The 14,079-nt window shown below is 42.8% G+C and overlaps 6 protein-coding genes across 6 annotated transcripts in view; 3 read left to right on the plus strand and 3 right to left on the minus strand.

Annotated features, from left to right (window-relative positions):
• The window catches only part of LOC134377918 (histone H4), a 734,914-nt gene that overhangs the window by 710,521 nt on the left and 10,314 nt on the right, over nt 1-14,079 (plus strand). The window contains exon 4 of the mRNA XM_063096728.1: nt 5,477-5,819. Within this exon, the coding sequence (XP_062952798.1) occupies nt 5,477-5,819 (343 nt within the window). The remainder of the gene's footprint in view (nt 1-5,476; nt 5,820-14,079) is intronic.
• Nucleotides 1-14,079, minus strand: part of LOC134377893 (zinc finger protein 184) — a 944,311-nt gene that overhangs the window by 372,494 nt on the left and 557,738 nt on the right. Inside the window, exon 9 of the mRNA XM_063096687.1 lies at nt 12,947-12,953. Within this exon, the coding sequence (XP_062952757.1) occupies nt 12,947-12,953 (7 nt within the window). The remainder of the gene's footprint in view (nt 1-12,946; nt 12,954-14,079) is intronic.
• LOC134377945 (histone H2B type 1-C/E/F/G/I-like) lies at nt 2,873-3,258 on the minus strand. Its single transcript, XM_063096767.1, has one exon. The coding sequence runs from the start codon at nt 3,256-3,258 to the stop codon at nt 2,878-2,880; it is 381 nt and encodes a 126-aa protein (XP_062952837.1). The 3' UTR covers nt 2,873-2,877.
• Nucleotides 3,569-3,961, plus strand: LOC134377937 (histone H2A type 1-D). The gene has a single exon (XM_063096757.1). It carries the CDS (start codon nt 3,569-3,571, stop codon nt 3,959-3,961), a length of 393 nt encoding a protein of 130 aa, XP_062952827.1.
• Nucleotides 10,445-10,819, minus strand: LOC134378127 (histone H2A type 1-H-like; the record flags this gene model as incomplete). Its single annotated transcript, XM_063097107.1, has 1 exon — nt 10,445-10,819. A coding segment is annotated over one exon (375 nt), but the record flags the coding sequence as incomplete, so codon positions are not given.
• Nucleotides 10,939-11,489, plus strand: LOC134378128 (histone H2B type 1-K-like). Its single transcript, XM_063097108.1, has 2 exons — nt 10,939-10,948; nt 11,056-11,489. Exons 1-2 carry the CDS (start codon nt 10,939-10,941, stop codon nt 11,487-11,489), a joined length of 444 nt encoding a protein of 147 aa, XP_062953178.1.

Below are 14,079 nucleotides of genomic sequence, written 5' to 3' on the forward strand. Positions count from 1 at the left end.
TTCCTTGGTATTCTGGGGTCGGGGGAGGGGGAAGGATTGGTTCCAGGAAGCCACAGATAGTCAAATCCTCAGATGCTTAAGTTCCTTAAATATAGCTTATTGGCATAGTACAGCAAACACTTGAACAACATGGGTTTGAACTGCATGGGTCCACTTACATGCAGATTTTGTTCAATAAATATATTGGAAAATTTTTGGTTAGGTATGTCATAAATGTGTGACATACCTAACCAAAATATAAGTATACATTTGTGTGGAGTATATGTATTTTATATCTTTATATATATATATATATATATATACACACACACACACATATGTCTATACATATACACACACGATTCTACTGCACACTATCCTGCACCTTGCTTTTTGCACTTCACAATAAATCTTGGGGATCATCACATATCAGTACCTGGAGAAGCTGTATAGTATACAGTGGTTACAAATATGGATTTTGATGCTAGACTCTTGTTTGAATCATGTTTTCAGTGTTAATGAACTATACAACTTCAGCCAATTTACTAAATCTCTGAACTCCCATGTTATGATCCGTAAAATAGGGATAATAATAGTAATTTGTGTCATAAAGTTGTCATAAAAATTAAATGATTTAATGTATTTAAAGAGCTTTTCAGTACATTATCTGGCACATGGTAAACAATAATTATAATGAAAAAGTGCCTTCTTATTTGTTCTTACCACCAGATAGAACAATGTACTGTAATTTATTGTTGATCATTCAAATTGCTTCTAGTCTTTTGTGTAACAAACTGTGCTGCTGAAAAATCTTGCACATATGTCATTTTGCCTATTTTCAAAAATAATAAATTCCTAGAGGTGGAATTTCCAGATGTAAAGATATGTACATTTTTAATTTTGACAGATATTACTAAATTTTTCTTCGTGAAAACTCTACCAATTTGCAGGGCCAGCAGCAATGACTAAAAATTAAGGACAGGGAGCCTTCAGGATTTTTCATTCCTATCCCAGTATACAATGACTGGCCTATAGTGAAAAATAGATACTAAATAAAATGTTAATTAACTAGTTGGCAAATGATTTAGGAAATACAGTTGGGTTTTGGTGGCAGCAGGAAGAACATTTAAAACTCTAACTTTGTCATCTTGTTTGCTAGTAAAATAGTTGAAGATTAGAAAGCAAGGTGTTAACTTTTACTGATCACTTTGAACTGGTCTGCTATTACAGAGATTTCTTTAAAACCTAGAAAGGGTGTTTAAAAAGCATTACTAAAGTTTTGTTAATGCCATAATACAACAGGATGGCAGAAGATCATTAGTAGAAATCAAGTCAGAGCCCTATTGATTTACTGACTTTCCTGGAGAAAAATGTTTTATTACTGTATTACTGTATCTTCACATACATTATCTCATGTTATTCTGCTACATCAGTAAAGATAAAAAGAAAAACGGAAAAAAGAATATTGAGTGACTAACAGCTGCTAAACTACCTTTACATTTATCATTGCAATCTTCAAGTTATTCCCATTTTGCACATGAAAGATATGGAGACCCAGAGGTTATGTAACTTACTGGAAGACAGAGGCAGGAACTGGCCTATTTGGGATAAGAATCAAGCACAACGCTAGAACCATGGTAAATGCACAATAAACTTGAATAAATGAATACTACCACGCAGAAGTGACTGATAAAAGCAAAGGCCTGTTTCAGTACTTCTGTTGCACTTTCTCGTCGTTTTCATGGAGGTGGGGATTACGATCTAAGCTACTGCTGACAGCATGGATTCTGGAGTTTAGCTGTTTAAATTACATTCACCATATTTCTTGCTGTGTGACCTTTGGTAAGTTACTTATCTGTTGTTTTTCCTCATCTGAGAAATAGATGATGGCAGTACCTGCTTCATGGGGCTGTTCTTAAAATTAACATACATTGAACCCTGTAACGTGCCAAATTGTACACGGTGTGTTTGCTAACAGTACAATCATTCGTGTGTTTGCTAACAGTACAATCATTCTATAGAGAAACAAATACCCAGAGTGGTTAAATTTGTCTAGTGTGACACAGAAAGTAGAGAACTTGGGGCCAGAATACGGTCCTTCCATTCCTAATCCAACCTGGGCTGCCATGTTCCTACATCTGCAGTTTGGCAGGCAGCAAGTGGAGAACCACCTTCACTGATCAGTCTGTTTCTCCGAGCCTACAGCACCGTGCCTTCCCCTCTGAGGTCTTCACCGCTCAGCTGGCCTCACCTTTATCCAAGATGGGCTCAGGGCTTCACTAGCAGCCTGGGCTGACATCTCCTCCTCCACCTTTGTGTGCGACAGAGAAAGGGGGCGGAGCTAGAATTGCGAGGCTTGCCCGCCCAAGTTCATTAGTTTTCAATTTGGTCCGAAAAATTTAAATAAAAGGCCAGTCTTCTTTCCGATGACCGCTTTTGATTTTCTTTAGGTCTGTCGTTTTGCTTAGGCGTTAGGTCTGGTCGTGGCAATGGTGGGAAGGGACTAGGTAAGGTGCTTGCCTGACAATATCCAAGGCTTACCAAGCCCGGGATCCGTCTGCTGGCTCGATGCGGTGGCGCCAAGTACGCATCGGACCTCATCTGTGAGAAAACTCAGTGCCCTCAAGGTGTTTTTGGAGCACGTGATCCCAGGCGCCGTCACTTAAATGGAGCACGCAAAGCGCAAAAGTCACTGCTGTGTTTAGGGCTCGAGCGCCAGGGAAGAACCCTACGTTGTAGTTGTAGTTCTGTTTTCAATTGCAAGAGGCTATTTTCAGGGCTACCCACATTTTCCTTTAAAGAAACACCCCCTCCGTCCGCCAACGTGCACCAGCTCTTTCTGAGGAAGTGAGTGGCTCTGAAAAGAGCCTTTGGGTTTAGCAGTACCTCTCGATACATTTACTTGGAGCTGGTGTACTTGGTGACGGCCTTGGTGCCCTCGGACACGGCGTGCTTGGCCAGCTCCCCGGGCAGCAGCAGGCGCACGGCCGTCTGGATCTCCCTGGAGGTGATGGTCGAGCGCTTGTTGTAATGCGCCAGCCGCGACGCCTCCCCCGCGATGCGCTCGAAGATGTCGTTCACGAAGGAGTTCATGATGCCCATGGCCTTGGACGAGATGCCGGTGTCGGGGTGGACCTGCTTCAGCACCTTGTACACGTACACGGAGTAGCTCTCCTTGCGGCTGCGCTTGCGCTTCTTGCCGTCCTTCTTCTGCGCCTTGGTCACCGCCTTCTTGGAGCCCTTCTTCGGGGCAGCAGTGGACTTGGCTGGTTCAGGCATGATGAAAGGAAATGGTAAGAGTAAGGTTTTTTTTAAAAAAATGAGAGCATCCTCTTCTTTTTAAACAATTGCTTATTCAAATTAGGTGGTACGGAAGTCTCTGGTGATTGGTGACTGTCTTGGGTGACGTCATACTAGTTCTGCCCAATCAAAATACCCGTCCTGCATAATAGCGTTCCATTGGTGTAAATGAAAATAAAATATTAGCCAATCGCACAGCTTCCTTTTCGCGCCCAGCACAGGCTATAAAAAACGCGTTTCTACCACTTTCGCTTTGGTACGTCTTGACTACTCCTAGTGACGTTTTACTATGTCTGGACGTGGGAAGCAAGGCGGCAAGGCTCGCGCCAAGGCCAAGACCCGCTCTTCCCGGGCCGGGCTGCAGTTCCCCGTGGGCCGTGTGCACCGCCTGCTCCGCAAGGGCAACTACTCCGAGCGGGTCGGAGCCGGCGCGCCGGTGTACCTGGCGGCGGTGCTGGAGTATCTGACCGCCGAGATCCTGGAGCTGGCGGGCAACGCGGCCCGCGACAACAAGAAGACGCGCATCATCCCGCGCCACCTGCAGCTGGCCATCCGCAACGACGAGGAGCTCAACAAGCTGCTGGGTAAAGTCACCATCGCTCAGGGCGGCGTCCTGCCCAACATCCAGGCCGTGCTGCTGCCCAAGAAGACCGAGAGTCACCACAAGGCTAAGGGCAAGTAGTGGTCTGGATTAATTTGCAACAACTCGAACGTCCCACCGAACCAAAGGCTCTTTTCAGAGCCACCTACAGCTTTCTGAGAAGAACTGAGCACTACATTTTAAACCTTATTTCCACTCACTGTTTGTTCCTAAATAAACCACTGCTTGCTGGACGGTGGATCAGCTCCTGGTAAACTGGATAGGTAGGTGCAGGCTTGTTGGTTACGTTTCCTTTTAACGGGCAAGCTTAGTTTCTAAAATATTAACCGATCTGCCTTAATTTTTAAGCTTGGTAACATGAAACAACCCAATCATCAAACTTTAGTGATGGGTCTATTTGCTTTAGGGTCAAGTAGCCGTTTTAAGACGTTTTGTTTTCTGCATCTTAGCGCAGAATGCAGGATTCAACCCAAACTTTTATCCTAGGCTAAAGGCTATTTTTCAGATCCTAGAGATTTTTAAGAAAGACCTAAATTCGCATTAGGACAACTAAAATAGTTTTACATTGCTGATTGAGTTAAGGAAAGCATTCTTGATGAGGTTGATAATTGAAACAGTTGTTACTTGAGGTGCCAGGTAATTCTGCCCCTTGGTTACTGTTTATTGAAGTATTTTATGAGCTTCATTACTCCCACGTACATAAACTGATTCATTTATATAAAAGTGAGATTTGGGTCAGCTTGCTAAACTACTTTAAAAATGCCTTCGACCTGATCTTTTTAATCTGATTTAAATAAATTCTTGATTCACTGATGAAATTGATTCTTTAAGAGCAAAGAAATTACATTGCTAGGATAGTTGAAAAATACATTATGTTGCAATGGGATTATTTTTATATTATCTAAAAGTGAAACCAAGTTTATACATTTCTCTGAAATTATTAGCCCTTGAATTCCTCACATGCAAATGAGAATTTCTTGGTGAAAGATTTAAAAGTTCTTTAAGTGCGAAGGGGAAAATTGAGGTGAGGGGGGTATATATAAAGAGCTGCGCTGTCCAATGTGGTAATAATTAACCACTAGCCAATAGTGGCTAGTCATCACTGGAAATTTGGTATTCAGAATGAAGAGATGCTGTACATATGAAATACACACTGGATTTTGAAGAGTTAATGCCAAAAAAGAAAAGAATGTAAAATATCTAAAAAGAAAAGAATGTAAAATATCTAACAATTTTTACATTGATTACATATTGAAATAATATGTTGGATATATTGGACTAAAACTATTATTAAAATTGATTTTTCCTGGTTATATTTTGTTCTACTGTGGCTCCTAGAAAAATTTAAATTATGTCGTTCACATTTATTTCCACTGGAAATAACTGGTATAGAGTGGATAAGTGTACAGTAAAAATAAGGGGGAAAAAGAATATTGGGGCCTAGTTGTCAAGATATCAGAGGATAAGAACAAAAAATTTCGAATCCTTGACCAAGCCAGTTGCCGTTGGGTAGGCCTGGCCTACTATTGTCCAATCAGCTTCATACTCTACTATAAATAGTCGGCTAACGTTCCTTTTCTCTTTACACCAACCCAGCGCTCAAACCATGGCTCGCACAAAGCAGACGGCTCGCAAGTCCACCGGCGGCAAGGCGCCGCGCAAGCAGCTCGCCACCAAGGCAGCCCGCAAGAGCGCGCCGGCCACCGGCGGCGTCAAGAAGCCCCACCGCTACCGGCCCGGCACCGTGGCCCTGCGCGAGATCCGCCGCTACCAGAAGTCCACCGAGCTGCTGATCCGCAAGCTGCCGTTCCAGCGCCTGGTGCGCGAGATCGCGCAGGATTTCAAGACCGACCTGCGCTTCCAGAGCTCGGCCGTGATGGCGCTGCAGGAGGCCTGCGAGGCCTACCTGGTGGGGCTGTTTGAGGACACCAACCTGTGTGCCATCCACGCCAAGCGCGTCACCATCATGCCTAAGGACATCCAGCTTGTGCGGCGTATTTGCGGCTAGAGGGCCTGAACCTCAAAGACTTCCAACCACAACCCCAAATGCTCTTTTTAGAGCTACCCACAACCCCCCTGAAAAGAGCTGTTTCTCTGCAATCTTTCCTGGTTCTTGTCTTCATTGGGCCCCATTAACGGGTTTCTTATTACAGTTTAAGGTTTTTGTTTGTTTTTGTTTTTGTTTTTGTTTTTGTTTTTAAAGATGACCGGTAAGGGGATCCTAACCCTTGACTTGGTATTGTCAGCACCGCGCTCTACCAAGTGAGCTAACTGGCCATCCCTACATAGGGATCCGAACCTGTGGCCTTGGTGTTATCAGCACCACACTCTCCCAAGTGAGCCACGGACCGGCCCAAGTTAAGGTTTTTAAAACTGTAAACACCCTGTAAATAAGAATTTGGGAAGTCTTAATTTCCAGTGTTAATGAGTCCTCTAGCAAGTATCAGAGCCGGCATTTGAATTCCTAATATATCTTCCCGCCCCCGCGTCTGTTTTGACAGGGTGGTTTCCCGTTAACTTGTACGGTGGTGTGTATTTCCCTCTTTGTAACATAAAGTCGAAATAGTACCTCACGGTTGCATTGCGGTACCGTGGTTAATTCAGGTTAATGCAACCTGTGTTGTCTAAAATGATAAAATCTCTCTCCCCTGCTCACCCCGTCCCTTATTTCCTGAGATATGTTTTGTTTCCTCTAAGACTGAATTCAGAATATTCAAGCTAACATCTGGGCCTGCTCAAGCCCCTTCAGTGTTGTTGATGACAGATGTTTTGGGGAACAGGAGTCCTTTGGAGGGAGATCCAGCCAGTCTAGATTCCCCAAAAAGTCCCTTATAAAAATGTCTGTGTTATGCTGTTTTCTTTTAACTTCTCTTGGCAGTGGCTAAAGCGTGTTGAACTGTCCCAGGTGTATCCAAAATTAGGACTGGCTTGAAGGGAAACCTGTGACAGTTTTTTTGAGGACAGGATAAAACACCGTCTGGGTCTTTGCTTAAATGTTACCTTCCCATCATGGCTTTGTCTGACTACATAAGCATAATTCTCACTAATTTTTTCATCCTATAATTTTTCACCGTATGTGTATCATATATTTCTTTCATTCACTTTATTGACTGTCTCATAAAATGAAGGTTCATGAAAGGAGGAACTGTTGCTTACTCATGTATCCCCAGCAATGTAGCAGCTCTCAGTATTTGTTGGATAAATGAATGAATGCATGGGTGAATAATAGAAAAGAAACATAACCATGTGGAAAATCCCTGTGAAAGTAAAAACACATTAACCTTCTAGGTGTGCTAAAGTCAGCTTCTTGTGGCCCATGATAGGCAATTACCCCATTCATTTTTGTATTGAGAATACTAGGTTTCCGTAACTTCTATAATCTTTCTTCCAAGCACTCAAGACTTTCCCTGTCAAATTGGCTTGCGTATGTGTCATCATCTCTGTCCCTCCTCTCTTGTCAGCCTATGAAACACGTAAGTGGAAAGATCATAGTATTTTACATTGAATTTTTTTTTATTTTCTTTCTCTTTTTTTTTTGTCTTTTTGTGACCGGTAAGGGGATCGCAACCCTTGGGGTGGTGTCGTCTGCACCGCGCTTCAACCAATGAGCGCACCGGCCATTCCTATATAGGATCCGAACCCGCGGCGGGAGCGCCGCTGCCGCGCTCCCAAGCGCTGCACTCAGCCGAGTGCGCCACGGGGCCAGCCCTTACACTGAATTTTTAAAAGCAATTTGGATTCTCTATCTTGTTTCACTTGGCTGTTTATGTATGCTACTCAATTATCAGAACCAGTTACATTCTTATGACTTTTTTAAAAGATTAGATTACAAGATCACTCCTGCAACTGTTACAATCTGCTCAAGCTCATTACCTTCCTGTGAGTGGGTTCGTGGGAAGAATGACCCATGATTCCACATAGGAAATTTAGGATGATTAATAATTTAATTTAGGATGATTATTATTTTCTAAAATGAAAATAATGGTCTAATTCTTTCTATTGAAATCAATACCTAAAGCAAAACAAAGTACTGAGTGTCCCCCTCTCAAGAGTTAGCCTTTCTCTGGAAAGGAAGGTACACTATTTTGTAGAGAAGCAACGCCCCCTAGGACACTTGGGGGGGAGGAGCCTGCTGATCCAGTCTAAGGCCAACTGCTGAGAAGATTGTATTCTGAAGTTTATAAGAAGTGCATTTCTTCCTTCTGGGCAGAGAAACTAAGGGCTATCTAAGTAAGTCAGGAAGGGCCCAGACAGATGGTTCCATCTGCACTGATCAACACTCTTGCTGGCTGGGTGTGGCATCCTCTCCTGGAGAGGGGCAGCCAATAACAATTAACTTTTCAGTTCTGTTTATGTGAAGAACTTTTTATTCAGGGACAGTGAGCAGTTCTATTTATGTGAACATGGATACTCCACTCCATGTGCTGAAATACAATAGTGTAGTAGCCTTCTAGCTAAGCTCTTTCTGAACTTTAAACATGTTTTTTATGTTCCTGTATAGGAATTGAGTTTTGCTATAGTAATGACACACCAAAACAAATACTCGATGATGCCAGATCATTTTGGCTTGTGCTAATGGGTAGATAGATGGTGATGTCATTTACTAAGACAAGTATCACTGGGAGAGTAGAATTGTTGACAGTGATTATCAGTCCAGGGTATGTACTTTTTAGTTTCCTGGAGATCTACAAGAATTTTAGGAGGTAAATTAATATGCATGTTTGAAACTCAGGAGATAGGTTTGGGATAGACATAAAGATTTGGAAGTCATTAGTATATAAAAAATATTTAAAACTAAGGGAGTGGCCTACAAATCCCTTCAGGTTCCTAGCTGTCTCTTATAACCTTTGCTTTATTGCCAAATATCAAACTTCTTGTCATTTGCCTGCACATATCACAAGCCAAGATTCTCTGGTGATGCTCATTCTCTGCTGGATCCCCATATTTTTCTCTAATTCCCAATTTCCTTTAGTCTTCAGATCAGATTTTACCTTCCACAGATTTTATTCCTCCTCTGTGCTCCTCTAATTGTCTGTGCTTACTTCTATGGTTACTCTTGCTACATTGTGCTTTAATTATTTATTTGTATTTCTCCCCATTAGATTGTGTTTCTTTAGGACAGGCACTGTATCTTAAGGCTGTATCTTTAATAATGCATGGCACCTAAGTGTGTAATGAATGTTTTTTGAAAGAATAAGTACAGTACATTAGAATTTAATAAAAGTGGAAAAGTGTATAGTCTTTGTGCCTGAATTTCCTGAGATAGCATGAATGTTTCCTGAGTGGCATAAATGTTCCAATCCTGTTCAAGGCCCAGAATAAATGGACCTTGCTGTGCCCATATAGAAATATGGATGATACGAGGATGTTTGACTTCATTATTTTCAAAATGACCTTTGGCTTTTCAGAAGTGGAGACATTTTTTCCATCTGTAAGCGTCCAACCATTTAGTGCTCTTGGAATCAACTTAACAGCATCCAGTACCATCACATCAGAACCAAGCTTGAATTACTATGCCTGGCTGTCTACTTAACCTGGCAGTGTACTAAGCAAGTGTTTTAACTCATTTACTAATCAAAATAATGTTTATGAGATAGACTTGTTAACGTGAAAAAAACCCAGGTACAAAAAAGTTAACTACAAATATCACACAGAATAGAACAGGAAAATATCAAAACACACCTTATACAATAAAGGTAGCTTATTTTGTAAAACTTTATTTCAGCAATACATTAACATATGCACATACATGTGATTATTGGATCCCCAGAGAACATGTATTTTCATTCAGAAAAGACCCTTAATTGGAAGACTTCTATAGCCAATTCTTTTTTTTTTTTTTTTTTTTTACAAATGCAAAAATCTAAAAAATGTATGACCAATGAATATCTACATGATTTTGTTTATAAACACTGAATGCCTTTTTAAAATAGGCTGGGGAAATAGGATTAAGGATTCAATTTACACTGTACTGAGACAAATTCTGAAGAAATGTGCTGTCAGAAAGTAATAAATTATACCTGAGTACTATTTGTTATAAGCCAGCCCTATAAAGGTGACTTTTTTAAAAAACGCAAAATAATTTTTATCTTCCTATTTACAACCCAGTGCGTTTCTCTGAACCATCAATGAAAACCACTGTGTTCCTCCTGACAAATTCCTGATTTTACAGTAAAACTCATCACTTATGCCATCTCCTGCTAATTTCCTTATGTGAATATTCATCTTGAACCACTTGAATATTCTTATAGATTCATTATATGAAGGACTTGGAGCCTGTAGTGTTTGCGAGGACACACATGTCAATACTTTAATATTGTCAGCAGACTCCTTGTAAATACCTGCAGAAAAGAGGAAAAAACCTACTAAATTCTGGGAATGTGGAAATGCGGGTGTTCGAAATTGGCTAGATTGTCTATTTCAAATAAAATCTAGTTTTTCAGTAAACTATCACTGTTCGGAATTAAGACAGAAAGCAATGCAATAAGTCATGTCACCTTTTTTGTGACTATAGAAGTGGCTCTGAAAAGAGCCTTTGGTTTTAGGTACTTCCGAATTTGGCCCTTACTTGGCCTTGTGGTGACTCTGAGTCTTCTTGGGCAGCAGCACGGCCTGGATGTTGGGCAGGACGCCGCCCTGAGCGATGGTGACTTTACCCAGCAGCTTGTTGAGCTCCTCGTCGTTGCGGATGGCCAGCTGCAGGTGGCGCGGGATGATGCGCGTCTTCTTGTTGTCGCGGGCCGCGTTGCCCGCCAGCTCCAGGATCTCGGCGGTCAGATACTCCAGCACCGCCGCCAGGAACACAGGCGCGCCGGCTCCGACCCGCTCGGCGTAGTTGCCCTTGCGGAGCAGACGGTGCACACGGCCCACGGGGAACTGCAGCCCGGCCCGCGAAGAGCGGGTCTTGGCCTTCGCGCGAGCTTTGCCTCCTTTTTTCCCACGTCAAGGAAAACTGAGATGAAAGTGTTAAGACGAGATTTTTATAGCCTGTGCTGGGCACGAAAAGGACGCTGTGCGATTGGCTAATTTACTTACATTTAGACCAACGGAACGCGGTTATGCAAGGACGTGTATTTGAAAAGGCAAAACTGGCATATGACGTCATCATAGGAGAACTACCAATCATCAGAGACTTTTACTACTTCTAATTTGCATAACCGCATATTGATAAAGAGGAGACGATGAGCTCGCAGCTGCTCTCTGTTTAGCTTTATTCCTTTTCCTCCACACCATTCTTGAACCGGTGAAATCGGCCCCGACCCCTAAAAAGAGATCCAAGAAAGCCCTCACTAAAGCGCAGACTGACGGCAAGAAGCGCAAGCGCAGCCGCAAGGAGAGCTGCTCCGTGTACGTGTACAAGGTGCTGAAGCAGGTCCACCCCGACACAGGCATCTCGTCCAAGGCCATGGGCATCATGAACTCCTTCGTGAACGACATCTTCGAGCGCATCGCGGGGGAGGCGTCGCGGCTGGCGCATTACAACAAGCGCTCGACCATCACCTCCAGGGAGATCCAGACGGCCGTGCGCCTGCTGCTGCCCGGGGAGCTGGCCAAGCACGCCGTGTCCGAGGGCACCAAGGCCGTCACCAAGTACACCAGCGCCAAGTGAGCCTCTGGCTGCAGAGCGATTAGTCCTTCCTGACCCACACCCCGAAGACTCTTTTCAGAGCCTCTCACGTTTTGCTAGAAGAGTCAGTTAGCTGTTGGTTCTATTTGTTCTAAGAAAGGATGGCTGTTTTACGTTTTCTTGAATGGGGAATTATAGCTGGTTTTAGGTAGAATAACTTGTTTCTAGGTACCCTTTGGGGCTCTCCTCGCTTATATTTTGGCATTTTAAAGCTGTGGTTTCCCTTTAGTATTACAATTTTTTGCGTTTACTGAGTTAATCACGTAAATATCGCCCCCGTGTGACTGGACTGAGGCAGTGTTTGAAGATCCCGCGGTGTACAATAAGTAGCTAGAACGTCACAAAAGTTCCCGGGGTTCTTTCAAGTTATTTCTGAAGAGGCTTAGCTTAGGCTAATTGTTGACTGTAATTATTGACTCTGTAGTTAGAGCAAGGATTTAGACATGGATCTGGAAGTTGTAAATGTCAGCTGACAGAAGCAAGCCCCACGTGTCTAAATGCTTGCTCCCAAGCTGCAGCGGACCCACAACCTCCTGCATCTCTTACAACCTAAACTTCATAATCAGCAGGTAAGACAATAGTGCTGACTGAAGACAGGGATTTAGAGCTAGGAGGCAGCATAATTTCGATTACGTTCATCTTCTGGTTTCTTACCTAGTTGTCTCCATGCAATTTACCCATACCCTGGTCCCCATCCCCATGCCACACACACCCATCTGTCTAGTTACAAGCATTGTTGAAGGTATTAAATGGCTTTTAGTAGCAGTGTAGTAAGCATGCCTTGAAAAATAAACCTGGGTCTTTTATGTGTGTCGGGCTGAGAGTGAAAACTTGGAAAACAACGCTTCTTTTCCTCCACCTCTTCACCTCCCTTTGAAACAACATATTTCCAGTAAAGCAGCATGTATGTGCCTTTTCCCTGTTGGCATGAAAGTCTGGTGCTTCTTATGATAGGGGAAGCCAAAATTAAAGGCATGTCTGGTTTGGGGACTGTTCTGAACCACTAGTTGGAGGAATCCAGGAAAGAATTTCTTTTATGTTTTTGCTCAATAGTAAGAAATTAGAAAGTGTAGGTTATGGGGAACACATTCTATTTTATAGAATAATGTATTGCTCTATTCTAGAATTACTACAAAGCCAATTGAGACCTTTCAAGAAAAAAAAAACAAACAAACAAACAAAACCACAGGTTATAGGAAAGAAAGTACAAGTGTGGCCAGTGTATTTGTTCTTAAGGCAGACCTTGAAATTCGCTTATTCAATTCATCCACCCTTCTTCATTTGTTCATATTTATTCTGCAAACTGGTCTTTAGTGTCCAGTTTGAGCTAAGAAAAGTTCCTGTAATGAGAAAGTCCACAGCATCTTGAAACGGAATAGTTAAGAAAATAAGGACCTTAAAAGCAAACTAAGAAGGGAGAAAAATGGAGCCTGCCTAACTTGGTAGCTTTTTATGCAGTGGAGGAGGGGAAGGTGCTATAGGCAGAGGGGTATGAGCACAGAGTAGGCTGGAGTTCTTTAGAGTTGCTGGAGGCTGAAATGGCTGGAGATAAATGTGGTGGAGTAAGCAGGAGGGGGCTTTAAAATTCTGAGGGCTCTGTATGCCTTGAAAATAGACATGAAGTTTGCCTATTAGGGGAAGGCGGACTCTATGCAGAATTGTTAAATTTTGTAAAATGTGCGTTTCAGATTCATTTTTTCTAGTGGCTCAGTAGGGAGAAGATTGGAAAGGAGTGAGATCCAAGGTCAAGAGATTGGAAATACCAGCCAGCAGTGAGGGCTGAAACTAATGCAGGGGCAGCAGCCAGAAAGAGGAGGAGCAGGAGAGGAAAGGGGAATTTAAGGGATAAAGGAGGCAAAATGGATAGGGCTTGCTGCAGGCTGACTTGCAGGGGAAGGTGAGAGAGAAGGACAAACCCAGAATGATGTCCAGGTTTTAGCTTCTGCAGCAAGTACTCAAGAAAGGAGGGGTTTCAGAAGGCGGGTTTGGGAGAAATGGGGATTTGCTCTGCTTGTTTCTGAGACCCCAAAGGTCCATTTGCTCATTGCTCAATAGCCAATAACTGAGAAACAAGTGTTGCTGGTAAGGAAAGGCAGCCTTTAATCAGGAAGCCGGCAGCCTGGGGAAATGGTGGACTTATGTCTCGAAGACCATTTTAGCTTCTCCCGGGTTTACCATCTCCACTTCTCCCATGGGAGCCTTCAGAATGAAGACCCAAAGATAAAGGGAAAATTGTCCATATTTATGCTTAGGTTCTATGAAGCAGGCATAGCTACATAGAAATGTTACTGACAAGAAAAGTAGGCTCTAACGCTAACAGACTGAGTGAGGAAACCCAGCGAGTCCTGCCTGTATAGACACTTCTTGGCTTCTCTGTGTAGCATTCATTCCTCCAGGGTACGGGGTAGGGCCTTTTCTTGAATGAGGATCTTATGACCTACAATCAGACAAGGTAGGTCAGAAAAGTTCATGGCCAGCTCCAAGACAGAAAGGCACTGGATGGAAATTAGTGTATATCTATGTGGATGATATTGACATTAATGAGATAGAAATAAAACACATGTATTTCACA

This window comes from Cynocephalus volans, chromosome 5, assembly GCF_027409185.1.
Source record: "Cynocephalus volans isolate mCynVol1 chromosome 5, mCynVol1.pri, whole genome shotgun sequence".
NCBI lineage: Eukaryota > Metazoa > Chordata > Mammalia > Dermoptera > Cynocephalidae > Cynocephalus > Cynocephalus volans.

Coding starts and splice junctions, on each gene's coding strand:
- LOC134377937 (XM_063096757.1), top strand. CDS start 3,569: ATGTCTGGACGTGGGAAGCAAGGCGGCAAGGCTCGCGCCAAGGCCAAG.
- LOC134377945 (XM_063096767.1), bottom strand. CDS start 3,258: ATGCCTGAACCAGCCAAGTCCACTGCTGCCCCGAAGAAGGGCTCCAAG.